The sequence below is a fragment of the Squalius cephalus genome (genome assembly GCF_949319135.1).
Source record: "Squalius cephalus genome assembly, chromosome: 8".
Taxonomy (NCBI): Eukaryota; Metazoa; Chordata; class Actinopteri; order Cypriniformes; family Leuciscidae; genus Squalius; species Squalius cephalus.
This window is the reverse complement of record NC_137129.1, coordinates 37,710,752-37,738,747: the sequence shown is the minus strand read 5'-3', so window position 1 is coordinate 37,738,747 and position 27,996 is coordinate 37,710,752. Positions and strand designations below refer to the sequence as shown.

The window sequence follows — 27,996 nt, the reverse complement described above, 5'->3', positions numbered from 1 at the left end:
GAGATTAATCTGATAGAAACATCAGTCATGATTCACTGAATACAGGAGGAGCTCTGACATCACTGTAGTTCAGAGAGAGATTCAGAGAAAGTGAAACTAACTTGATCAACAACAATATGGACTCCTGAAACGATCAACCTCTTTAAACTACAGAATATTTATTGATCCGTTCAAAGAGTCTTGTGGACACATCTGATCCTCACAGGTAAGAGATAGAAATATAAGAGAGATTGTGCTGAACAGGTTTCTAATGGTTTAGTAGGTTTATGTCGAACTGGAATAAGTTAAACAGAACCAGGTTTAATCATATATAATACTCAACTATTTTAGTTGTTTACTGCACTGAAATGGTATCAGAATTGTATTAAAAGTGTGTCATTTGATTGGTTGTAAAGCAAAGTTTGGTGTTTCTGTCATTTTGTCACACGACAGAAAGACTAAAGAAACAGGAAGTAAATGACCTGCAGATTCACTGAACACAAACCTGCTAAACTGCAGATGAAAATCACTTTTATATTAAACTAGATTAAAATTACACTTAGTCATACAAACTTGATCACACAATATGGCTGTTTATTTTGTGGAGATATATATTTGTAAGTATATGACCTACTTTGCACTTGCTGTTTGTGATCTAAACAGACCATAGTTCAGATTGTTCAGTGAGTTTGACTCATTCACTGTATGAGGAGTGATTGTTTCGCTCACTATCAGTGAGATTTTAACACTTTAACATACATATTTATTAAGTGGTCATGAGATAATATGAAGTAACCCCAAATCTGACTTTTGAGGTGAAATTTTATTTAAACCTGAGTGACCAAATACAAATACATATTTCAAGGAGCAAATGTGATTAGATTGGTCTTTTCAGTCTATTGGTCATAATTTATATTGTAAAATACAATATGTTTTTTAATGTCCAAGAGGGAAAGAACAATGGCAGAATCTTCACCAACAAGAACAAGAAAAACCAGGAGACGGAGTTATGATGATACACGTCCATGTAAGTCAATAACCCAGAGAAAAATGAATTAGCTCAAGAATGACTTTATTCTAATATGGTGATATTTATATTAAAAATGTACAGTTCAGGAATCAAATCAAATCACATCAACCTTTATTCATAAAGCACTTTAAAACAACCGAAATGGACCAAAGTGCTGTACAGAAAAAATAAACAAAAAAACATAAAATACATACTTTATGTAAAGCATGTTATACAGATAAAACAAATCAAGAGACAAAAAACATATGAAAAAATAAACATACCAAAAAAACAGTAAAAAATAAAATAGACAAAATGTGACCGTCAGGTGTCAAAGGCCAAGGAGAAAAGGTTGGTTTTAAGAAGCGATTTAAAAGCAGAGAGTGAAGAGGCTTGTCTAATGGACAGAGGCTGATCATTCCTCAGTTTAGGAGCTGCCACAGCAAAAGCACGGTCCGTCTGAGCTTACGTGTTGTTTTGGGCACATTCAGGAGCAGTTGATCAGCTGACCTGAGAGAACGAGTGGGGGTGTAAGGGTGTAGCAGCTCCCAAATGTAGGATGGGGCAAGACCGTTTAGAGATTTAAAAGCAAATAAAATAATTTTAAATTGGATCCTAAAATGTACAGGCAGACAGTGAAGTGAGGCTAACATGGGCGAAATGTGCTCGTGTTTATGTGTTCCAGTTAAAAGACGCACTGCAGTGTTTTGTACCATCTGGAGACGGGCTACAGAAGACCCACTAACCCCCAAATACAGTGTATTACAGTAATCTATCCGAGTGGACACAAAGGCGTGGATTACTGTCTCAAAATGTTTCCTTAGATGATATGGCTTTATTTTGGCCAGCTGCCTCAAATGAAAAAAGCTTGATTTATCGACTGCCCTGATCTGACTGTCGAGCTTAAGGTCAGAATCAGTTTTAACCCCTAGATTAGTGATGGTTGGGACAAGGCACCCAAATCAACAGGAGGGGTCCCATTGGTGCCACCAAAAACCATCACTTCTGTCTTTTGATCATTGAAACTTAAAAGTTAAGAGTCACCCAGGCCTTTTTATCTTCAAGACACTCGAGTAGTGGTCTAACAGTGTCATTCTTTTAAGAGGCTCATGAATCTGGCTATCGTCCGCGTAACAGTGGGATGACATGCCATGTTTCCTGATTATTGAACCAAGCGGGAGCAAATAAAGAGAAAAGAGAAGAGGGCCTAAAACTGAAGGAATGTACAGTACTACTTCACATTAGGGTTCTGATCAGCTTGTCTGGGTTCATTTTGCAGTAATGACCAGCTGACTGTACATGATCTCATATATATTTGAAAAATCATATTTGATTTCGTCAAAGTTGCTCTTTACATTCAACCAACTTCATGAGGGGAATCATGAGATTCTTTTTAAACTTTTTCCTTCTCTATCTGCTAACTTTAATTCAGCGTTTCAAGTGTCTCCAAACATTAGACTAGTAGTGCAATATCTTATTTCTCTTTCCAGGGATGTCTTCCTCCAGCGGTCCACTGACTGAGGAGCTTCAGTGCTCTATATGTCTGGACGTGTTCACTGATCCAGTCACCACTCCATGTGGACACAACTTCTGCAAGACCTGTCTGAATAAGTGCTGGGACAACAGCCAGACCTGCAACTGTCCATATTGTAAAGAAACATTCAAGCACAGACCTGATCTCAAGATTAACACCACACTCCGAGAGATTGTAGATCACTATAAAAAGAAAAGTCCTGAGAAAAAAGCTGAAGTTCTGAAAAAAGCTGAAGTTCTGAAAAAAGCTGAAGTTCTGTGTGACGTCTGTGAGGAAAGAAAGCTGAAAGCCCTGAAGTCGTGTCTGGTGTGTCAGAGCTCTTACTGTGAAACTCACCTGGAGCCTCATTCGAGAGTGGCAGGTTTAAAGAAACACAAACTGATCAATCCTGTGAGTAATCTGGAGGACTATATATGTCAGAAACATGAGAGACCTCTGGAGCTGTTCTGTAGAGATGATCAGACTATCGTGTGTCTGTCCTGCACTGAAGGAGACCACAAGAACCACAACACTGTTTCTTTAGAAGAGGAGATTGAAGAGAAGAAGGTAGAAGTTACTGACAAATCTGATTTTAAATGGCTCTTATCATATCATGAGGAATCACATGTTCTTTGATATAAATGAATCCATTATGAAAACATATTGTGTGTTGTTCTCTGTCTATAGACTCAACTGATGAAGACACAGAAAGACACACAGCAGAAGATCCAGGACAGAATCAAGAAGATTCAAGACGTCAAACACTCGGCAGAAGTCAGAAAAGTGAGTTTAAAATAATTTAATTAAATTAATTTTAATATCTATTGTTGTTTATTGAATTGCTGTATAAAAGCAATTTCACACTCTCAGTCACACTGTTGGTCTGAATATCGACACATCTGTGATTTCCTGATCACTTAGTGAAGTAATAACACATCTCTCCTCAACAACACACATGATTTGAGGAATCATTCAGTGCAAACGGGGCAGAATGAGGGATTTTGAAAACCGCCTAAAAACACTGAAGTATGAGAAATAATAACACTGATTCTTCTCTTCACAAACGCCACTAATAATGTGTTGATTGTCCTGGTTGAGCAGAGAAACACAGAGAAGGAGAAAGCAGCCCGTGTGGAGCTCTTCACTGATCTCATCCGCTCCATTGAGAGATGTCAGACTGAACTGCTGGAGATGATGGAGGAGCAGCAGAAAGCAGCAGAGAAACAGGAGGAAGAGCTCATTGAAGAGCTGGAGCAGGAGATCACTGAGCTAAAGATGAGAAACACTGAGCTGGAGCAGCTCTCACACACTGAAGATCACCTCCACCTCCTACAGGTCAGTCAACATCTCTCTGATCAATGATAATGCAGTATATGACACCATAACACTCCCCATGCTGAAGGATTTCTCCTCTCTCCTGCTGTAGATTTACTCATCCCTGTGCAGCTCTAGAAACACCAGGAACTGGTCTGAGATCAGTGTGAAGACTGATGAGAGTCTGGAGACTCTGAGGAGAGCTCTGACTAAACTGCAGGACTCTCTACAGGAGAAACTCATGCTAACTGGTACAGCAATATCAAATACACCGTACAGATACATATATTTATCATCTTTTAATATCAGTAATGAAGAATGAGTCTGGTCAAGCTGAAATATGAGAAGTGTGTGATCATGTGTTTGTGTCTCATTATCATCACAGTTCTTCTTGAAGAGAGCAGGTCATATTCATCTCGAATTTCAGAAAACATGCAGTAAATTCATCTTGTACTAGAAGCTTCATCACTGTAACCAGAACCTTGAGGCTTTAGTAAATCTGTGAACACTTTTAGATGAGAAACAACAGAAAGAAACATTAATTTACTGCCATTTTCTGTTGGTCTTTTCAGCGGTTTCATATAAATGTTGTGATTATGTGTCAGATAAAATCAGTTTAGCAGAAGAAAATCAAATGGATAGACATCATGAATTTAAGATGCAAATTTGTTCTTTTTTAGAGGAATATTTCTGACCTGTAGTTCAAACAGCTTTGCAGTGCTGGGCTTTCATTTTCACTTTCTTAAAGATTATTTTTTATAGTGTTGTCTTTGCTGAATAACCACAACACTAATACACTCCAAAACTGAGATGAATAACATTAGACATGAAAATATCTAAAACAAAAATGTCATAAAATGTTTCACAAAACATTCTCAAAGATGTTCTAAAAAGGAGGAATATTTCGAGCTCAAACACAATAGGAGTTCAGGGATTCTCTAAATATCAGCAGAGAAACATTGATCAGATACAACATGATGTTTTACTCAATTCTTTAAATATAATCTTAAATCTTGTCTATAATTCACACATAAACATGTCAAAGATCTGATGGTGTTTTATTGTCATTAGTCTCTACAGAACTGAAGAGGATACAGCAGTATGCAGGTACAGTGTGCTGTCTGCACTACACTAGATTACATTCAGATACTCACAGCTTCATCACTGACCGACAGTATGATTAAACACTGATTACATATTACACACATCATCACTAAATATCTGTATTGTGAATTTATGATTCATATTCTCTGTTTTCTCAGTGGATGTGACTCTGGATCCTGATACAGCTCATCCATATCTCATTCTGTCTGACGATGGAAAACAAGTGAGAAGTGGAGACATTATACAGAAACTCCTATACAAACCAGAGAGATTTGATAAATGTGTAAATGTCCTGGGAAAGGAGGGATTCTCCTCAGGGAGATTTTATTTTGAGGTGCAGGTGAAGGGAAAGACTGACTGGACTTTAGGAGTGGCCAGAGAATCCATTAACAGGAAGGGACAGATCACACTGAGACCCAGTAATGGACACTGGACTGTGTGGCTGAGGAATGGGAATGAATATAAAGCCTGTGCTGATCCTCGTGTCTCTCTGTGTGTGAGAGTGAAGCCGCAGCGGGTCGGTGTGTTTGTGGATTATGAGGAGGGTCTGGTCTCCTTTTATGATGTGGAGTCCAGCTCTCATCTCTACTCTTTCACTGATCAGTCTTTCACTGGGAAACTCTATCCATATTTTAGCCCATGCTTTAATGATGGAGGTAAAAACTCAACTCCACTGATCATCACACCTGTCAATTATAATAAATTAATTTACACCCCAATATGATATAGATGAAAATAATAATCTTTATAACTAAATCCGAAAACATTATGTGCTGCTATTTTTTTTTTTTTAATCTTTTAAAAATCAAAATTACATATTGTAATGTAAAATATAATGCTTAATCAGTAAAGGATTTTTTTCATGAATATTTGTTTCATAATTTCATGTTATATTTTTTCTCCCATCACCACTTGTCAAAGTGAAACTGCCTGCAAAATCTTAAAACCAAATTATAGTAACCTAATCAATTATTGTATCAAGGCTGTTTCTACCATCTCAAAACAAAAAGTTATGTGATATTACTGTGGTATATCAGATGGTAATACCTTGATATGATAGAACTGTATGATTACCATATTCATATATCATTGCATGTACATTGTATTTAAAGGTACCTTAAAATACCACGGTATTATGATCATGGTTATGTAAAAAACAAACAAAGCTTGTATATGAGCTTATAGTTGGAATTTTTTTTGAAGAATACAAACAATTTAAGAAATCATTTTTCGCACCGTCATCTTTAGCTAAGTTGATGTTAAAATCGCCAAGAATAAAACAATGTTTATTCATGTAATTGATGCTACTTAATATTTCATCCAGTTTGGTCAAGAAACAATTTAAGTCAGAGTCAGGAGGTCGATAGACTATTCCAACAATTATACTTTTCATATTTCCATTATGTATTTCAATAAATAAGGAATCTGATAACCCATCATCCAAAAGTAGGTCATCCCGAACAGTTACACTCTGCTGTATGTTGGCATATAAGCACACGCCCCCGCCCGGTCTGCTTGTTCTATTTTTATTATACAGCACATAGCCGTCCATGTTGAGTGTGTTCAGATATGACCGCTCATTTATCCAGGTTTCACTACATCCGATAATATTAAACGTATGATCTATACTAGCTAAAAGAGATAGTAAGTCAGTATGATGCTTTATTAGGCTTCTCGTGTTAAGATGTAATAAAGAAAAAGGAAGTTTATCAAACTCTACTAAATTTTCAGGCAAAACACATTTACATCTGAGTTTTTCAAAGCAATATTGGTCAAGCACTTCATGATTCCTAAAGGTAATTAATTAATCAAACCCCATATAATATCTATATTAAAAAATGATTGAAATCCCATAGTGTAAGTTTTAGAACATTTTAAACCCCATATAGAACCTATGAAATCCATCTCTCGATGGTAAATAACAAGTTTACCCTTTTATCACTAAATGAAATTGATTTATCAATCTACAATGTTTAGTCTATATTCAGTTAACCCAAACCCACTAACTTCCACAAACTTCCAAACCCCCCACCCCCCACCACCCAAAAAAAAAAAAGAAAAAAAAGAAACTCAACTATGACTTTTGCTGGATCAGAGCCAACAAGTCAGTACAAAGATATATATTTACTCACATAGTTTATAGTCAACTAGTCGTTACACAGTCCAGGATTATAGACGCAATTTTTTGACATCAGACAGCTTATTTAAGACGTGCCTCTGATCTGATTTGGTCAGTAAGTCCATCCTGAGTCCAGTTGGCTGCAAGTTTGTCCTTATACTTTTTCCCCAGATCGTCCAGTAGTTTGGCCCGCTTCGCAGTTAAGCTCTCCATGATGTACATCTTTGGTGTTGATCCCTTTAGTCGTTTTTTCGTCCTGTAGACCATGTCTCTAATATTGTAATTAGAAAACTTGACTATGATCCCTCTTGGTCTTTCCCTCCCAAATCTGGATCCCAAACGGTGACACCTGTCGATGTCTCCAGGCTTCACATCAATATTAAGATTGGATTTCATAATGTTCATAATCACATTACTTGCATTTTCACGGTCATTCTCCGGGACACCATAGAGGACAAGACAGTTTCGCCTGGAGTACTGTTCTTGCTCATCCAAGATGTCCTCAATTTCATTGTATTTATTTTGTAGATCGATTACTTTGTCAACCGTGTCTTGCAATTCATATTTCAGTGAGTCTTTTACAGATTCGGCGATAGAGGCAGTAATAGCTTGTTTAATAGGTTCAATCAAGGAATCAACCAATAATTGACTAATTTTACGAATAAAGTCATAATCCTGGAAAAGTACATCAATCTGTTTGCTTACTGTGTCCTCAATGGCAGCAATTTGCGCAGGTTGTTGCATTTCCCCCGCAGAAGGAGCTCCACTTTTACCCCGAGGCATCCTGAGATGTTTGTTTGGCGTCTCTCCGAGTCACGCCGAACGTAGGAAGCCAAGCCGTGCTGGGCCGAATATACAAACTTGTTACAAGAGTCTCCGTCTAATATAATGTCGTAGGGTTGCATACACCTTTAGTCACACAGCAGAGGCAAACCGCTGATCAAATGCACCAGAAGAATCATACTATTTGTTAGGTTTTGCTGGATGATCCAAGCAATGTTTTACCAGCACGCTTCTCGCGTTGATGACGTCATTTCCTTCCACAGGTTCAAAAGAGTAACTGCTTCTTGTCTAAACCTTTTACAGTCTCTATAGACTAAACAGTGGATATTAAAAAACAAAAACAACAAAACAAATAAAAAAAACACTGTTAAACCAACTGGTTGGTTTTTGTCATGTAAAAAATGATTCAAAAATACCCATTTGCACATTTGATGTAAAAGTTACAACCTATATGCAATGTTACTGAAAACCACAGTGACATATTTTAGAGAAAACAATTAATAACTAAAAAAGAACAACAACAACAAAAAAAAAAGTTAGCTCCCCCGAACTAATAAAATATTGAAGCAATCTCTGATTTTATTACTCAGTCTGTTTGGACAGGAGTCTATCAACTTGGCACATCTTGACTTAGGAATATTTTCCCACTCTTCTTTGCGAACATTTAAGGTCTATTAAATTGCTAGGTCATCTCTTGTACATGGCCATCTGTGACCTGGTCGACCTGAAGAGTTTCAATAGGATTCAGGTGTAACAATATTAGCTCAAAGGGGAAATATGAATTATAATCCATAATTACCAATTATGATAAATTATTAATATTTGGGTCAGTTAATTAGATTAACTTTGAGGTAAGCTAAATTAATATCACAATCAATTAATCAGTTCCAACGAACTCTTTGATTATTCATTTATTCTAAGAAAAGTGTATCTTTCATGGTCACCGAAAAATAATTATTTCTTAGCATGTACTGCACTTAGAGCATGTAACAAGATCAAGATCGTAAAAGTGACTTTGTTGCAAGCAGAGAATCAGAAACCAAATCCATATTGTGCACAAGTTTTATTAACTAACTCACAAACATAACTACCACTAAACAAACATACATACATACATTCATACATACATACATACATGCATAGGTAAAAGGCTGAGTGATGTGGAACCGGAAGCAGGAAATAGAACTATGGAAAAGATCTATTTAACTATGAAAGGAACCATCAGCTTATCATTTTCAGAGCACCTCATTAAATTGATACTTGCATAGTCGGTGCAATGGATACAATTCTTGAAGTGGTTGAAAATTGAGTTTGTTGATGGGTCCGTGAGTGTCAAAAGTCACTGTACATGTTGCAGTCGTTTTCTTCTCTGCTGGGTGGAGAAGATATGATGAACTTGCATGGTGGTTTCGAGCACATGTGGTGAGTCGGAGCCTGCTGCCCTGGCCTGTTGAGGGCACGCTGGACGGCACGGCATCCTGAAGTGCCAAGAAGGCCAGGAGTTGATTGGATTGAAGACCAGGCAGTCTGATTCCCTTTGGAAGTATGAAAGCATGGCAGACGGGGCTCAGGTCTGCTTGGGCCCTTGTGGGAGGGGGGGCCAGCAGCTAAGAAGCTAAGAGGAAGGCAGGGCTAACAGAACGGCCTTTTAAAGCTTGACAAAAGGCACACCTTGCAGGCTGGCTAAACCAATAAGAAAGCGGGAATTTCTGAGGGGAGTTTCCTCTGTGGGGAGGATTTATGACGCTATCTCAAATGTGGTCAGACATCTGCCTTCCCTCTTTTCTGTTCATTAATGCTCAGATAGATATAACAAACCCACACTGCATTCTAAGAGAAGGTGATGTACATCAAAGTGTGAGTCATTAAATGAGGATTAATTAGATAGGAGACATGATACAGGTAAGGTTACATTGACCGTTGGTTGTATAATAAAATACATACCATGGTATATACATAATAGTACACAAGACAGTCACTCGTTCACACAGTTTCTAGGATGCATGTTCATTTATAGATAATCTATGATTAATGCAGCAAAGTCTGTATTAAAGATTGTTTCTGTCTTCCCATTGTCTCTCTCTCTTTGAGCCTGTGGTCGCATTCTTTTACACCCATAAAAGCAACTTATCTGATCGTGGCCATGGTAACGAGAAGACCTTCTTGCCCTGTTTGGTTTTGTGTTTTGTGTCTGATTTGGTCTCAGTTGTTACACAGGTCTGGGCTCTGGCTGGGCCATTACAAAAGATTCATCTCTTTTGCTGAAGTCATTCTTTGTTGATTTAGATGTGGGTTTTGGATCATTGTCATGCTGAAAGTTGAAAGTTCTCTTTATTTTCAGCTGTGTTAAAATCGACTGGTACTTGGAGCTACTCATGATTCCCTCCTTCACTAAATCCTCAGTTCCAGCTGAAGAAAAGCAGTCTCAAAGCTCAATGCTGCATCTCAATACTTCACCGAGGGTCTGCTGTTCTTATAATGTTGAGCTGTGTTGTTTTTGTGCCAAACATACCCTTTAAAAATTTGGCGAAAAAGTTCAATCTTTGTCTCATCAGACCATAACACATTTCCCTATGTTTCCTATGTTTTTGCATAGTTTAACTGGGCTTGGGTGTTTTTTTTAATCAGGAAAGGTGTGTGTCTTTGCCCCGTAGCCCAGACAGAGAACAGGAGATAGTGTCACACATGTCGGGAGAAACCAGTACTTGTCAGAAAGAGCTGCAACTCTTCATGTTGCTGTAGGCGTCTTGAGAATCTCCCTGACCAGTTTTCTCTTTGTCTTCTCATACATTATGGGATGCCCTGTTATTAATAATGTCACTGACGTGCCATACTTTCTCCATTGATGACTGTCTAAGTTGAGCTGCATTTGTCCTGAAACTCTTAACCAATGTTGCCAAACAATCAAGCTTTTGTAAGTCTGCTGAAATCTCTTCTTCATAGAAACAGCAGTCCCAATACAAACAGACACACATGAACCAAACACACCGAATACAGGGACAAATGTAAATGTGTGAATACAGGAGGAGCTCTGACATCACTAGTTCAGAGAGAGATTCAGAGAAAGTGAACCTTGATCAATAACAATATGGACGCCTGAAATTATCAACCTCTTTAAACTACAGAATATTTATTGATCCGTTCAAAGAGTCTTGTGGACACATCTGATCCTCACAGGTAAGAGATAGAAATATAAGAGATATTGTGCTGAACAGGTTTCTAATGGTTTAGTAGGTTTATGTCGAACTGGAATAAGTTGAACAGAACCAGGTTTAAGCATATAATACTCAACTGTTTTAGTTGTTTACTGCACTCCCAGAACTACTAACAGACCTTTGATTCCCATTGTTTTCAAAAGAATATTAGTTTTCTTTCCTTTTTCAATTTCAAATGGTGCATTAAGTGTTCTGAACAAAATGTGGAAGAACTACCACGATCCAGGAATGCATATGTTTGAATTACCTTTTGTCCTTTACCGGATTTGACTTGAACTGGTACAATTGATAATGCACATTCTCCATCAGTGGCTCGTTTGACCACATGCTTGAAGGGCAACAAGCGCACTACTTAGTGATAGACAACTTAGTGATAGGCAGTCCTTGAGTGCACATTCTCTCCTTTTGTTGAATATGCAGAATGCTGGGATGCATTTGGCCACATACTGTGCAAGTCAAGCGCTTTTCAGAATCTCTGCTCATGTGTCCAACACAAAGACAGCCAAAAAAAAAATACCTTTCTCCTTTAGAAAGTTCAGTTTTTCCTTGTGCATCTTGTTTTGCATTTGTGTACACTGCTCCAATAAGTGATCACGTTTGCAGCACAAACATACAACTTGGGATATTGTTCTGAAATCAGACACACAACACTGAATTGATTTGCTGTTAGTCACAACCGTTGTTGCAAAGCTGCTTCTAATTTTATTCCTAGGTTGAGGTTTCTGTTGTACAGTTTGAGTACCCTGGATATCACCAAAAAGTGGATCAGATGACATTTTGACTTGACGTTCAACAAATGTTACAATATCTCTGAACTGAGCCCTTCGATTGTGCCTTTCCAATAGCTCACAAGCAACAGTTCTCCAATTTTCCCTTAATTTGTAAGGCAGCTTCATGATGACTGTTTTCAAATTGCTTGGCATCTCCAGCTCCTCCATTACAGCATCCACGCAAAAAGAGAGCATAACTCTGCAGTGAACTTACATCCTCTGATTTTACTGAGGGCCATCCAAGTACTTTCTCTATATATGCAGCAGCTATTTTGAACTCATTGCCAAAATGTTCCTTTAACAATGCTTTAGCTTGCACATATCCTCTTTGTGCATCCATGTGCTGACAACTGCGCACAAGTTCGTTAGGTTGACCTTGTGTGTATTGTTCCAGAAAGTACAAATGATCTCGATTATTGTTGGTTTTGTCCTCTATTCCATGTTCAAATGCTCTGATGAAAGTTCTATATTGCAAAGGATTACCATCAAACACATGAATATCTTTTTGAGGCAGTGTGCTGGATTGTTGTTGTTGTACAAGAAGAGCAGTAATCTCATTTTGTTTTTGCATAATACTGCAGATGTTTGAAGTTGATGTTCCATTGCTGTTCTGTATTACATTTGATGTTTGCATTTGTGACACAGAATGAAGATCAGATTGCAGTGCACTGTGAGTTTGCTGAATCACATTCCTTGAGCTTGCTTGCTGGGAACAATTCTTTGGCCTATATTCCTCAACATGAGGGTTAAGATTAACTTCTTTGCCACTCATTGTAGATCCTTTATCATAATATGCATTCATACCATCAGAAAGGGTTTTAGGATGCTGGCCGTCAGAATTGTTTAAAACCGCAATTTTAGCAGTAGCAGCAGCGATTTCTGCATCAATATCCATTTGCTCTTGTCTTTGCCTCAGTTGTTCCTGTTGTACCTCCAAGGCACGATTCTCCTTTAAAGCAGTTGCACATGCAATTAATGCAGCCTTTTCTGCCTCTGCTATAATTCGTGCTGAAGAAGCAGAAGATCTCCCAGTACGCACACTGCTAGAAATGAAAGCTTTAGCATTAAGTTCTGCCGGGAAGACTTAATTGTTACGTCACTTTACCTTTCATCTATCCAATCACATTCTAACACTCGTGGTATAAAAGATCGGTACTTACTCATGTTTGAGTTCGCAGATGCTGACGCTCCAATTCACCACCATCCTCCCCACCACCTCCAAGTCGAATCATTCCCTCCATCCTCCCCACCACCAGCAGGATGGTCCCTTCCATACCTCTCAGGGGGTCGGCTGCACCCCTGCCTTGATCTTCAGGCAGGATATGCAGAGTCCGGACCCTCAGATTGCGAGCTACGGACGGGGCCTACGCCAAAGAACTTTATTGCTTGCTGGGTTGTTAATAAATGGATAACTGTCACAGTATTTATTCTCCCGAGTCTTTCTGGTAGAACTTTTCCTACTGGATGGTTTACTTGACACTCGTGAGGAAATGTTTGAAACGCTATCATTTGGTTCAATGTCATCTTGACAAGCATTGTCATCAACACCAGAACATGAAACTTGACTTTCAGTACTCAACCATTTTTGAACATCATCCTTAAACCCATTGTAAATTAACATCTTTCCATTGAACCATGTTTGTTGTTTTTCCTTTTTTTAGTTGGGCTAAATAACCATCACAGAATTATGCATTTCTTTTGCTTCATCATAGGGTTGAGTACCGAAACCCGGTTCCAATAGGGAACCGGTTCCAACGTAAACGGTAATAACCAGACCGAATAAGAACGAAACTTTCGGTGCCTGATTTCGGTGCCTGACGTTTTTTACCGCCCCCTATAAAACATCTCGCGGCATGAATGATCCAATAATAAAACATCTCCAGTTAACCAGCAGAGCATTCATTTAGTTCGTTTGTTAAATAAGAGACGATCTAGCGCTGAAATGTGTTTTTTAAATCAAGTGATCAAAGTGCTCGTTGCCGCTGCGATCAGTGGCGCGGATACAGTGTTTTCTCTTGGCTCCCACACTGTCTTCACTCGGACGCGCGCTTCAATACGCTGCGGAGATCGATCTATTTATGAGGCGCCGTCTATATGATTATGTGCGCGGAGAGTTTGTGTGTGCGTGCTCGCGTCTCAGATGAGTATGTGCGCGGAGAGTTCCGCGCGTCTCGTGTGTGTAGAGTTTGCGTATGTGTGCGTGAGCATTGTGCATTTCATATGTATTAGTTTGAGCATTCAGCAGTATACATGTATGTGTGACTACCTAGTATATGTGTATGCAAGGGTTTCATATGTGCGTGAATGAAGTTTGATTTAAGCCCTATAGACGGCGCCTCATATCTATTCGTTCTGGTGAAATCTCAAAATATAATGGACACAAAGTGTCCCTGCTTGATATACAACCACTGATGAGCATAATCGGTTTAAAAAAAAAAAAAAATAAATAAATAAAAAAACTACGAATGCGGATTAGAACCCAAAACCTCTGACACGCTTGACTAAAGTTCAAGTTCAGCTGCCAGTGTTCCTCTTCGGGTAAGTCTAGTATTTTAATGCCAACTGCAAATCTTGCATATCAAGTATGAAGTATATCAATATCAAGTATATTTATATGAGGCTATACTGTGTGTGTTAAATATTTCTGCTCAGTGTCAGATATTTCTCTGTTTTGTAAAAGTCATAATATGAGAAGACAAAATTTTTATCTTAACTCAAGTGTTTTGTGCTACATCAGTAGCCTTTTAAAGGGCACAATTTTTCATTTAATCAGAAATCAGAAAATCTTTTTCAGAAAATCACACACACACACACACACACACACACACACACACAGAGGTATTATTTTTTTGATAAAGTGTGTGCGGTTTAGTTTTCTTAAGTACCGTTTCAAGAACCGTTTAAGCACCGGAACCGTTTGAAAAATACCGAGTAGGTACTGGTATCGGATAAAACCCAACCAATACCCAACCCTATTCATCACACAGTTTTATGAATTTCTCAAAAGAACATTGCACTTCCTTTTCATACTCTCGGTTAGACATAAAATCTCTTATGATAACCATCAAGTTGTTTGCTTTGTTTAATTTAGTCTTTCTTGTTTTCTGCAATGTTTCCAATTTTTCCAGTAATGCCCTTGGAGTAAGTTTGATGCACCGTTTTTCTTTCACAGACTCCATTTCAACTTTCTCAACCGGCACATTAGTCTCTGTTGGTTTACCAGCAGCCATAAAATCTTTACCACAATTACTCACGCTCATTTTCACAGAGTGTTAAATTCATTTACCTTAAATTCATTTAACTTAAGCAACCAATGCATTGGATTTATGCTATTAAAGGTTCTGTTCTTCGTGATCCCATTTTTCAAACTTTAGTTAGTGTGTAATGTTGCTGTTAGAGCATAAATAATACCTGTAAAATTATAAAGCTCAAAGTTCAATGCCAAGCGAGATATTTTATTTAACAGAAGTCCCCTTTCAAAGCCTACAGCGAACGGCCGGTTTGGACTACATCCCTCTACTTCCTGCTTTAATGACGTCAATAGAACAGTTTTTTGACTAACCTCTGCCCACAGGAATACGGAAAAAAAAGGGGGCGTGGTCTTGTTGCGCTCCCACGGAGAAGAGGAAGAGTTGCGTTTGTAGAGTGTGTTTGTCGCCATGTCGTCGAGACGCTGTTATTTTCATCCCGGAGTCAAATCACTTTTGTTTGGCCTTCCCAGGGACGCTGTACTTAAAAATTATTTAATTAGGAGCAGTGCCCGAAGTGGGGCGGTACGTACCGGCACTTCTGCATTTTACTCCAAAGCGTACCTGCACTTTTTCTTGCGTACCGCTACTTCTCGCATGTAGCCGATACTCTACCACTGACAAAAAAAGCATCAGTGTCACGCCCATTTCACATATACTCCGTTTGCAATGCGTATGCGGTGCTTATTTTTTTCCGCACCCATATTAACAGGTTAGAGCTTTCACACTGCACGCGGATGCGGCCCGGCAATGCGTTCCAATCATTTCTGCACCGAGTCTATTTCTGCTGTGCTGCACGCACTGAATTAAAGTGACAGCGCATGGTTCATGGTCAAAATTACAGTTTTTCTCAGTCGCTTTGGTGCATTTCTCATAACACTATTTACATTTGCACAACAGTTAATGCAGTTCTCAAAACAATTAGTACAAACTGCAAAACCTAGTTGATAACCTGCAAAAGCGTGTCACTTGCTCAAAATGGATAGCTCATTCCTCAAAAGCAAGTATTTATGTCAATGAATGTGTCAGTGTCATCAAAATTAAAAGTCCTGACACCATCGTTTATGAACAAGATAGTCGAATGGCTTAGTCATGTTTTCATTATGACAGTTTACTGTAAATGTTTTCCAATGATAAAAGTCAGATCTTGGTGACACTACCTGAAAATGCTCAATACAGCACTAAATACTATTTGCACAGCCATTTGAAAAATACAGTAAAGTTACACATTACTGTATTTAGTGAGGTAACTGAGTACAAGACACTGAATATGTATGTTTCACATTTTTACTGCATATGCTCTTTGCAATTCTAATTTGTTCACAGCATTGTGCAACAGAAAAAATACACCATTATTTACAACAAACATAAACCCCCTTTGGGTAGAGCTGTGCACAACTGTAAACAATATTGCAGTAGGCCTATATACTGTATTGGAACTGAACATACAACATAGGACTGTAATCATTCATGCACATCCAGACGTTCCTCTCTGTCTGGTCACATAATTTCATCTACATCCCAGCGAATATCATCTCTTGCTCAATTGCAAATTGTTCAAGTTAGGAGACTTTTTCAGGATTTTTTTGTTGTTGTTTTTTTAAATGACAGATTTTGACAACTAGTTCAACAGTTTTGTATGTAATGACTCAAGCAATGAAATGAGGACTATTAGTTTTATATGGAATGACTATTCAGCATTCACAAGTATAGTTAATTTTGACTGACATGACATAAGCAAATGATAATGTTATAAAACAGCAGAGAGTTGTATGAAACCAATTGATGCATGTCCAAAAGCATTTGCAATTTGTTGGAAGGAATGAGAAACTGCTACTATGATGTGCACAAATGACAAAATGTTGTGGAGGTTGAACTAACTGTTGTGCAAATGTAAATAGTGATGTGAGAAATGCACCAAAGCGACTGAGAAAAACTGTAACACAGAATATGACATTAAAATATAATAATCTCACTATAAATGCATTTAATTAAATAAAATGTAGTAATCTTACCATAAATGTATTTTTGGACTTGCAGACTTGGAGTAGTTCCGTTTTCACACACACAAACACACACACACGCACACACGCACGCACACACACACACACACACACGACTTGTTTAAATACATTTATGTTGTTAATAAATATCAATACATTGTTGTTGTACCGGCAATATCTCCAAGTTTTGTTTTTCACTGTAGAAATCTCAAATGTCATGATTACTTGCCAATGCAAGAGAGTACCGGCACCTTTTTTCCCCCACTTCAAGCACTGATTAGGAGGTGTTACAGTACTTTTTGTATTTCTTTGCAGCAGATGTTTTCAACCTCCGTTGGCATTTTGTCACAGTTACCACATGTACACCTATAAAACATATATTACTAATCAAAACTCGTGCTCACGTGTAACAAAGGTAGGAATAAACAATGCACTTATTTTAAAAATTCAACAACACCATCGTTAATTCGACAGACGGACAAAACCATATACCACAAGCTTTCATAACAGTTTGTAACATTTAACATTACAATTTAACCAATTCAAGGTAACAGCCAAACGTAAAAGTATGACAACTACTAAATAAACAGCTTACCATTGTGAAACATCCTGCAAAAGTCGTGCTTGAACAGGTTCTAATCGATCCTCTTCATCTATGTTCTCCGGGTCTGATTCCGGCTCAAATTGATAAGGTAATATTAAAGACATGTTTACAATAACACTGAGCGCATGCATCTCCACGTTATGGTAAGAGGCGTGACCTTTCCGGGCAACGTGCGCTAAGCTGCTGTCGAATCACAACACAGGAACCACTGGCACAATCAGAACTCGTTACGTATTTCTGAAGGAGGGACTTCATAGAACAAGGAAGTCATCAGCCTGTTTTTAGGACAGTGAAAAAAGCGGTGTACAGATAAGTAAATTGTGTGAAAAATACTGTGTTTTTTTACACGCGAAACATGAACACGTTATATTGCACACTGTAAACACAATCAAAGCTTCAAAAACACAGGAAAAACGGGAACTTTAAAGGTGTGCACACAAGAGTCATTCATAGGTAGCACATACATAACTTGAATTCATTCGCTCGCTTCGTCGCGACTGGTCCTTGATTCATACGTCCAATCATATCCAAATCCACAGCAGAATCCAGTAAGGATTCCGTAATCCACAAAGAAGCAATTTTTGACAAAATGTAGCAACAAATGACCATCTTGTCACTTAAGGCCCTTTCACACCGGATGCGTAACGAAAAAGCGTAACGGAAAAGCGAATAGTTCGCGTGCGAATAGTTCGCGTCAAAACCATTCACATCAGCCGCGACGCGAATTAGCGACGTCTGTGACGTTCAGAGCTTCAACATTCCAAAACTTTCGCAACCGACAGCTGAGAAAACATGGACACTTCATCATCATCATCATCCAGTGAAGATGAGTTTTTCATTTTCTTTAAAAGACCGAAAAGAAGGTTTTGGGTGCACCCAATCTTAAAGGACAGAGAGTCTGAAGGGGAGTAACTTATGCTAATGTCCACTTTTAGTTTCCTTTTCCTCTCTCCTTTTCCTCTCATAGGTGTCCATGAGGTTTTTCCACAGTTTTTTGCGTCTTCAACTAAACAGTGCGTTTTGTAATGTCACTACACATTACATGTAACACACGAAGTAACAAGTTAAGATCATTCAACTAGAAACTGTAGATATCACACAAAGAATGTATAGATACTAAAAGCAGCCCTAAATAGTCTCACTACATTTTGTTACATGTTCAAAGTAAACACGGTCTCAGACTGTCTCTATCTTTGACGATAATAGTTTTAGCTTTCTATCCCAAATGTAGTTTAGCCTGCTAGCCTACACAGCACAGGACTATACAACGACTAAACTATCACACAACATACTCACAGTCGTGATAACCGAGTTGGTTGGCAATGCTACGCCACGCATTGCCTTTCAAATCGCTGTCCTTGTAGTATGTGATTGGCTGAAGCCTTTCTGTCGCCGCAAAAGTAAAAAAAAAATCGACATCGAAGCGAAAAAAATAAAAGTCGTTTTTTCACCGCAGCACATTCGTGTTCGGTGTGGAAGCACTCGTTACACAAACAGCTGATCAAAAAATAAAACCATCGCGTGAATTATTCGTGCATCAAAATCGTGTCCAGTGTGAAAGGACCTTTAGAGGTGTTTGTAGGGCTATCTGATGCGTGGTTCCAAACAAATACACTTCCAATCCAGTACTGCATTCATCTTCTTTATTTGTCTCAGTTCTGATGCTCAAACATATTGCAATCACCAGTTAGCATGTCCTTAGAGGATCCTGACACGGTCAAAAATTGTTTGCTTCCCCATTACACCTAACGTCTCTTGCTCTCTGATTACCTATATACCCTAAACCCATACTCCACCCAGTGTTCTCCAGTGGAACTACAACAGACATTTAAATAGAGCATAATGGCTCTTACAGAGTTTGGGCCCTATTTTAAAGTCCGCGTGAACCGGAAGATGCAAACGACTTTTCTCCAGTGTTGTGACGTATTTCCCAGTGAAAGGGAATATTGAACAGAGGGCAGGGTTTTACTGTAGCGCTCCTCCTCTCTATCTCTCGCTCATAACAGACTAACGGTTTGAGGGGAGTGGTTAAGCGTTTCCCAAACCAATTCTTCAAACCTACGTCATCGGAGAAGGTCCTCCAATGCAGAGGGGAGGGGCATTTTCAGATTTTGATTAAAGATTACGAAGCCAAAAAAAATGTTTGTGTGGATTGACTTGCATGGATGAATTGTTCACCACAAAACGATCAATTTAGCCAAACAAAGTAAATATGGTCAATTTTGATTTCATGTGGACTTTAACGATCTGAAACGCAAGTGTCATGGTGCGTTCAAGTCCTCCTGGGAAGTTCGTACGTACGAGGTGGGAAGTCGTGCTTATAACGGCATGTGCGTTCAAGTCACTTTCGTCGGAGCAAGATGGCGGAGTACTTTCTCTTAATTAATTACACAAAAATACAGTAAGATTCTTAAAATCTTGTTCTAGAAAATGAAGAACAAAGAAATGTGCATCAGGTGTACTTTGTATTCTTATGTTTTTAATTAATTTATGAAGCCCCTGCCAGCTCATCGTTATATGTTGCATTGTTATATTATAATACTATCATATTCTGTGTTGGTGATTAGCTAACTGCTCTGTAAATAGAAAAGCCTGACAATATCACTGCTAAATACCTTTACGTATTGTGTATTCCGCCATGTTAATCACTGACACGCCCCCAACTCGTACAGATCGGGGCTTAAAGAAAATCCCGAGCTCCCCACTGGTATTTACGACATTGTGCAAAGCGCAAGTAACTTTGTGGGCGGGTCTTGGCGCTGTTGCTATTTTCCCGGCGGGATAAATGACTCTTGCGCCAGGCACAAATCTAAAATGGGTTGGTCTGAAGTAGCTTGTATGCACGTTGTGCACACTCTACATTGATTATGGCCAAGCATGCACCCTTAAAATAGCATATGAATAACATGCGCAACGCGCCACTGACTTTAAACTATTTTTTCCTGGTTAGTGGCGCAATTGTTTTCTAAACCTGTACTTTCAGTCTACTTTTTATGTACTTCTCAGAAATATACTTTATGTACTTCTCAGAAATATATACTTTAATATACTTTATGTACTTCTCAGTTGGCTTGTATTGTGTTTTCTATTTTGATTGAGTAGCTTATTAAATCCTTTTTTAAAAACATATTACACACTGTCTTGTAAACTAACATGTTCATGTTTATATAGTAACAAGCTTTCGGATGGAATAGCTTATAGAGTAAATAAAATGAGCATGGAACTGAACCTGATCTTGTATACAGTGATAATAATAATTTAAAGTTTATTCAAGTTTTCTATTAGTATACTTCTTTTCAACTAAAAAGAAGAAAGCATACTTTCAGTCTACATTTTATATAATTCTTAAAAATATACTTTATGTACTTCTCAGAAATATACTTAAATTACACTTAAGTGTACTTGACTTACACTGAGAGAAAAGTCCAAGTATATTTGGCCTGTACTTGTACAACATTTTTTGATCGAGATATACTTAAAAGTGAAATTAAGTATTCAAAGTATACTTGGCTTGTAGTTGTGTTAACTCTTTTGAGTAGCCTATTAAATATACTTTTTTTTTTTACATAGTTTTTCATATACAGTCTTATGAAACTTACATTGTTTGAAAATATTGATTAAAATATTGATATAAAACAGCTATGTTTCTAATTCTGTGTATCTGAATTTTTGTTTAGGCTAGTCCACTGGTAGTGTAAAGGAATTTACTTTAATTCTACTTTACTCTTTCCCCGCCATTGTCTGAATTTTCCAGCTATCCATGTTTTCACTGGTATACGTTAGGGGGCGCTATGACACATCTTCTAGTACAGAATCTCCGGATCAAAATACAGGACAAGAAGAAGCTGAAACAAGTGATAGAAGATTGCTCACTCAAATGTAAAATAACGTGATCATCAAACATTAAACAGCGTGTAAATCAAAACTGCTTAATATTACCAAATGAAATGAAGCGTAACCTATGAACAGAAAACGACTGTGAAGTTTCGGGGGTGTTGGACTCGATCTACTGATCAAGGATGAATTTGTCTTTGACAAAAATTAGATTTTCTCAACCTTTTTGTTTAAAATGTTGCCCTTCTTTATGAAACTTACCAACGTTCAAGTGTTGATAAAAAAGGATACATGAAGCTAATAAATGTTTTTAAAATTAAAATACAGTTAAAGGTATTTTTCAAGTATAAACAATAAAATTTGAACATAGTGGTATAGACTAGGCCTACTGCAAGTGCAAAAATAATATATAAATAGTAAACTATAAGTATAATGTTAAGTTCACTTAAAGAAAACTTGTATAAAACTACTAAACTAGTAGTTTAGTGAAAGTATACTTCAAAGTGTACTTACATAAACTAAAAATGTGCTACAATAGTGAACTACTAGTATACCCATAAGTTCACTTGCAGTACAAATGAGAAACTTAATTATGAACTAGTTGTCCACTTAAAGTTTACTACTGTTACACTTATAGTACACTTAAACATATACTTTTATATACTAAAAGTGGGCCAATTTAGTCCCAAGCAGTATTGAAATAGTACACTTACAAGTTTACTACTAGTACATATTGACATTAGTATACTTACTACATAATGTATATTTAAAAAATATACTTGAACATTACTTAAGTATACTTCATAAAATGAACTTGAAGTATACTTCTTTTTCGTAAGGGAAAACTGAAATAAGAGAAGAAACATTCATTTGTCTGCCATTTTCTGTTGGTCTTTTCAGCTGTTCCATCTAAATGTTGTGATTATGTGTCAGATAAAATCAGTTTAGCAGAAGAAAATCTAATCGATAGACATCATGAATTTAAGATGCAAATTTGTTCTTTTTAATAACAGATAATTTCTGACCTGAAGTTCAAACAGCTTTGCAGTGCTGGGCTTTCATTTTCATTTTCTTAAAGATTATTTTTTATAGTGTTGTCTTTAGTGAATAACCACAACACTAATCCACTCCAAAACTGAGATGAATAACATTAGGCATAAAAATATCTCAAATACAAATTTAATATATATATATTTTTTTTTTTACAAAACATTCACAAAGATGTTCTAGCAATATCAAATACACCGCACAGATACATATACCGTGAAGACGGTAGAGTTGTAGTCGAAGATGAGTTGTTGAACTTTATTGTGATTAAAATGTGAACACTAAGCCATGATGATATTGTGACGATTGTAACGAGCAGCTTCAGCTCTGAGCGGATTGAGAACTCAAAGGCAGTTTTGGCAGAGCTCCTTCCACATCATAAACGATGGATCTCCCATAGGGGACAAAAGAAGGATGTTAATAATGTCAAAATGTGTCTGCAAGCGCTTAATGAATGCGGTGAAGAGATCCCAAGATTTGTATCGCATTTCCTGGATGAACTACCCCCCGTCTCTTTTAAACATATCGACGTGTCTGTGCTCCTTGGGAAAATGCAGCAAATTAATACTGACATTGATTACCTAAAAAGAACTATGGGAACTCAAGTAGCTGCCTGTGAAATGTTGCGGGAGGTTTCTGAGAAACTTGATGGCCGGCTGACAGCTGTGGAGGGGCACTGTGACCCGGACGCTATCTGCCTCTCTGCCGTGGAGACACAACCGGGTCTTGCGCCCAGCGTGACAGGTCTTCCCTCGGCTGTGTTGGAGAGGCCAATGGGCCCTGGTCCTGTCTCCTGCCCTCCCTCTGTGGCTGATGGATGTTCGACAGCGGCGCGTGGTGAGACTGATGGCGGAAGACCGGTTCAGTCTGTGACTCCCCCATGGAGTATGGTGGTTAAGGATGGGCGCAGACTGAAGCAGGTACGGCTGAAGCAGGTATCTGAGAACCCTGTTCATCGAAGCCCCACACCTCGCACTGTAAAAACTCCAGCAAGGTATGTGAGAAAGAAAGCTGGCATAATTGGGACTGGTGTGGTTAGTAATATACTGGCTGTTAAAACAAAGATGGTCAAGGTATTTGCAACAAAGTTTGATCTCAGTGTTGGTGCAGATACTCTCAGTGACTACTTAAAGATGAAGCTGAATCGGGAAGTGACATGCAGAAAAATAGAGGCGTCACAGAGCAGATTTGGTTCCTTCTGTATTTCCGCTGAATGTAATGATGTGGTCGAGCTATACGATCCGCAGCTTTGGCCCGCTGGGACTTTTGTCCGACGCTACTATGAGCCTCGTCGCCCAAGGGGAGCAGACGGAGGTCTGTCCGGGCCAGAGGATGCCCCCCGCTCTCGAGATGAGGGGCTGTTGCATGTTAATGATGCTAGTGTGCCTGCTGTAGTTGTGGGTGAGGACGGGATGAAGGCCAGCTGCTCGGCTGGAAGTGACAAAACATTGTAAAATGCGTGTTGTTTCATATAATACCCGCGGGCTGCGAGTAGGTCATACTGCTACTGATATATCAAAACGTCTGGTTGTGGATACATTGCTGGATGAGTGTGACATTCTGTGCTTGCAAGAAACTTGGCTGGCGAAACAAGATCTGGATAAGCTGAACACTATACACATAAACTTTCATGGGGCTGGAGAATCCACTACTGACCTCAGTACAAAGCTGGTTCGAGGTAGGATAGCTGGTGGTGTAGCAATATTGTGGAACATCAAATATGACTCAATGGTGAATGTGGTGCGCCTAAAGGTTGACTGGGCCATAGGGCTAGAGTGTAATTTTAATGAAAAGAAATTTATTGTCTTAAATGTTTAGACACCGTATGAATCATATGAGCATGAGGATGAATTTTTGAACAGGTTAGCGTTTATTCAGTCATTCATAGAGGAGAATAGTTCATCTTGTGTCTATGTTATGGGTGATTTTAATGCTGACATGTCAGATAGCAAATCTTTATTTGCAACACACTTACAGCAGTTCTGTAATGAGTCTAACTTAATTCTATCGAGTATTGCTTTGTTGCCTGACTCAAGTTTTACCTATGTTAGTGATGCGTGGAACACAACATCTTGGTTAGACCATATTGTGACCACAGCTGATGCTCATGCCTCACTGATAAATGTGGAGATCTGCTATGAACTTGCCACCTCAGATCATATACCTATTGCTGCTTTGTTAGATGTTGAAAAACTCCCCCTGCTGTCCAGGAATAATAATGCTGCTTCAAGTAAACTGGACTGGTCAAAGCTGAGTAAAGAGGAGGTGGCTGAATACTCATTGCGAACTGAAAGTTTTCTAAATAATATTCCTCTGCCTTATGATGCCCTAATGTGCTCAGACATTAATTGTAAGGATGTGCTACATGTTGAAAAACTCTGTGCCATGTATGATGGTATTGTGAAATGTCTTAATGTTTCCAGTGAACCATTCTGTAAAAGAAAATGTAAGGTGCTTAACATTAGACCTGGGTGGAATGAGTTTGTGGCTGAGCAGTATGCTGAGGCAAGAGAGGCCTTTAGACTTTGGTCAGAGGCAGGAAGACCTAGACATGGGGAATTGTTAGATAGAAAAAAAATGACAAATGCTAGAGTTAAGTATGCACTACGTTTTATTAAGAAAAATGAAAATACAATGAGAGCAGACTCACTAGCCAAAAAGTTACAGAAAAACAACCCTACTGATTTTTGGCAAGAGGTCAAAATTATGAATAACAGTACAATTTCCTTACGGGCTGTTATTGAAGGTATTAGTAGCCCAGAAAAAATAGCTGAGCTCTGGCGTGAGCATTACTGTGACCTATTTAATTGTGTCAAAAGTAACTCAGTTAGAATCAATCATGAACATACTGATTTCTCAGCAGATATGATGGTTAGGGTAGCAGATATCTATGATGCCATTAACATGTTGGAGAACAATAAAGCCTGCGGTATGGACTACATTAATGCTGAACATCTAAAATATGCCAGCCATAAGCTCTGTCCTTTGCTTTCCATGTGTTTTAATGGTTGTTTGGTTCATGGTGTCCTGCCTAATGCTATTATGTCTGTTTTGTTACTACCTGTGCTTAAAGACAAGGCTGGTAAGCTTAACAGTATTGACAATTATCGACCAATTGCATTAGCCAGTATCTTGTCTAAAGTACTGGAGAGAATACTGCTAACAAAGTTAGAAATGTATGTTCTTACTACTGACAATCAGTTTGGGTTTAAAAGAAAGCATGGAACCGATTTGTGTATCTATGCTCTTAAAGAGATTGTGTCCAGGTATAACAGCCTGAAGTCGTCCATGTTTTTATGTTTTATTGATGCGTCAAAGGCATTTGATAGAATCAATCATGAACGACTGTTTGTAAAATTGCTTGATAGAGGTGCTCCTATATTTTTAGTGAGAATTTTAGTGTTTTGGTATGCCCATCAAACGTTTCAGGTTAAATGGGATAATGTTGTATCTGCTCCGTTTCATGTCAGTAATGGAGTGAGACAAGGAGGAATTATGTCTCCTATTTTATTTAATGTTTATATGGATGATCTGTCAGACCAGTTAAATAGGTTAAAAACTGGCTGTCTTGTGGGCAACACTGTTGTTAATCATCTAATGTATGCAGACGATCTTGTCCTGCTCTGTCCATACAGCGCTGGGCTGCAGCAGATGCTGAAAGTCTGCTCGCAATATGGCTTAGATTATGATATTAAATATAACACTAAGAAAAGCCACATAATGGTAGTTAGAAGTAATGAGGACAATAAATCAACTTTTCCGACTTTTTATTTGTCAGACAGCCCTCTTGCTGTGTGTGAGGTAGTTAAATACTTAGGTCATGTTATATCTAATGACTGGACAGATGACAAAGACCTATACCGTCAGCGCTGTAAAATTTATGCTCAAGCCAATATGCTCATAAGGAAGTTTTATATGTGTTCTGACTCTGTGAAGTGTTCTCTGTTTAGAACCTATATCACACCGCTATATACTGCTCAATTGTGGTCTAACTATAAGAAAACGAGTATGCAGCGGCTAAAGGTAGCATACAATGATGCAATGAGGTTGCTGCTCCGTGTCCCTAGGTGGCATAGTGCCAGTCATTTGTTTGTGGCTAATAGAGTGCCAACCTGTGAGGCACTCTTAAGGCAACTGATGTTTGGTTTTATGTGTCGATTGGACAATTCAGTGAACCATATAATTGAAGCCCTTGTCAATCCTCTGAAAAGCTGTTATAGATACTCTTCGAGGCTTAGACGACACTGGTGTAATAGCCTGTATATTCTATAGGCTATTATGGAATTTTTATGTATTTTTGTATCTCCTTTTTTATGCTGTATGTTGTGTTATATGGACCTGTGTCTGCAATAAAGTTATATATATATATTTATCATCTTTTAATATCAGTAATTAGGTATAAAAATATCTAAAGTAAAAATTTCGTAAAATGTTCACAAAACATTCCCAAAGATGTTCTAAAAAGGAGGAATATTTCGAGCTCAAACACAATAGGAGTTCAGGGATTCTCTAAATATCAGCAGAGAAACATTGATCAGATAAGACATGATGTTGTTCACAATTCTTTAAATATAACCTTAAATCTTGTCTATAATTCCACACATAAACATGTCAAAGATCTGATGATGTTTTATGTGTTTCTACAGAACTGAAGAGGAGACAGCAGTATGCAGGTACAGTGTGCTGTCTGCACTACACTAGATTACATTCAGATACTCACAGCTTCATCACTGACCCACAGTATGATTAAACACTGATTATTAAATACAAACATCATCACTAAATATCTGTAAGTTATGATTCATATTCTCTGTTTTCTCAGTGGATGTGACTCTGGATCCTGATACAGCTAATCCATATCTCATCCTGTCTGATGATGGAAAACAAGTGAGATGTGGAGACATTAGACAGAAACTCCCAGACAAACCAGAGAGATTTGATAGATGTGCATGTGTCCTGGGAAAGGAGGGATTCTCCTCAGGGAGATTTTATTTTGAGGTGCAGGTGAAGGGAAAGACTGAATGGGATTTAGGAGTGGCCAGAGAATCCATTAACAGGAAGGGACAGATCACACTGACTCCCAGTGATGGACAGTGGACTGTGGGTCTGAGGAATGGGAATGAATATGAAGCCTGTGCTGATCCTCGTGTCTCTCTGTGTGTGAGAGTGAAGCCGCAGCGGGTCGGTGTGTTTGTGGATTATGAGGAGGGTCTGGTCTCCTTTTATGATGTGGAGTCCAGCTCTCATCTCTACTCTTTCACTGATCAGTCTTTCACTGGGAAACTCTATCCATTTTTTAGCCCATCATTAAACTATGGAGGTAAAAACTCAACTCCACTGATCATCACTCCTGTCAATTACAGTAAATGAATTTTCTGCTGTAATATGAAATACACAATGAAAATTATTTATATAATTAAAAATCTAAACATGTTTTGCTATTTTTTCATCATT

General features: G+C 38.2%; 1 protein-coding gene across 3 annotated transcripts; it reads left to right on the top strand.

The window, feature by feature from the left end:
- Window positions 1-42: 42 nt before the first annotated feature.
- On the top strand, window positions 43-27,996 carry LOC307163569 (E3 ubiquitin-protein ligase TRIM39-like). Of its 3 annotated transcripts, none has more exons than XM_079879672.1 (8): window positions 43-205; window positions 928-1,006; window positions 2,479-3,068; window positions 3,189-3,284; window positions 3,603-3,836; window positions 3,928-4,066; window positions 27,189-27,215; window positions 27,365-27,996. In XM_079879672.1, the coding sequence occupies exons 2-8, from the start codon at window positions 940-942 to the stop codon at window positions 27,910-27,912; spliced, it is 1,701 nt and encodes a 566-aa protein (XP_079735798.1). In that variant the 5' UTR covers window positions 43-205; window positions 928-939; the 3' UTR covers window positions 27,913-27,996. The 3 variants fall into 3 exon arrangements, with proteins under 3 accessions (XP_079735798.1, XP_079735797.1, XP_079735799.1); XM_079879671.1 differs by lacking the exons at window positions 27,189-27,215; window positions 27,365-27,996 and adding exons at window positions 4,887-4,922; window positions 5,078-6,210; XM_079879673.1 differs by lacking the exons at window positions 928-1,006; window positions 27,189-27,215; window positions 27,365-27,996 and adding exons at window positions 4,887-4,922; window positions 5,078-6,210.

What these genes read in the sequence shown, in the direction of transcription:
- LOC307163569 (XM_079879671.1), top strand. Translation starts at nt 940, where the DNA reads ATGGCAGAATCTTCACCAACAAGAACAAGAAAAACCAGGAGACGGAGT. An exon ending in TTATGATGATACACGTCCAT is followed by an intron (nt 1,007 to 2,478) that starts GTAAGTCAATAA and finishes TTCTCTTTCCAG; the next exon opens with GGATGTCTTCCTCCAGCGGT. An exon ending in ATCACCTCCACCTCCTACAG is followed by an intron (nt 3,837 to 3,927) that starts GTCAGTCAACAT and finishes CTCCTGCTGTAG; the next exon opens with ATTTACTCATCCCTGTGCAG.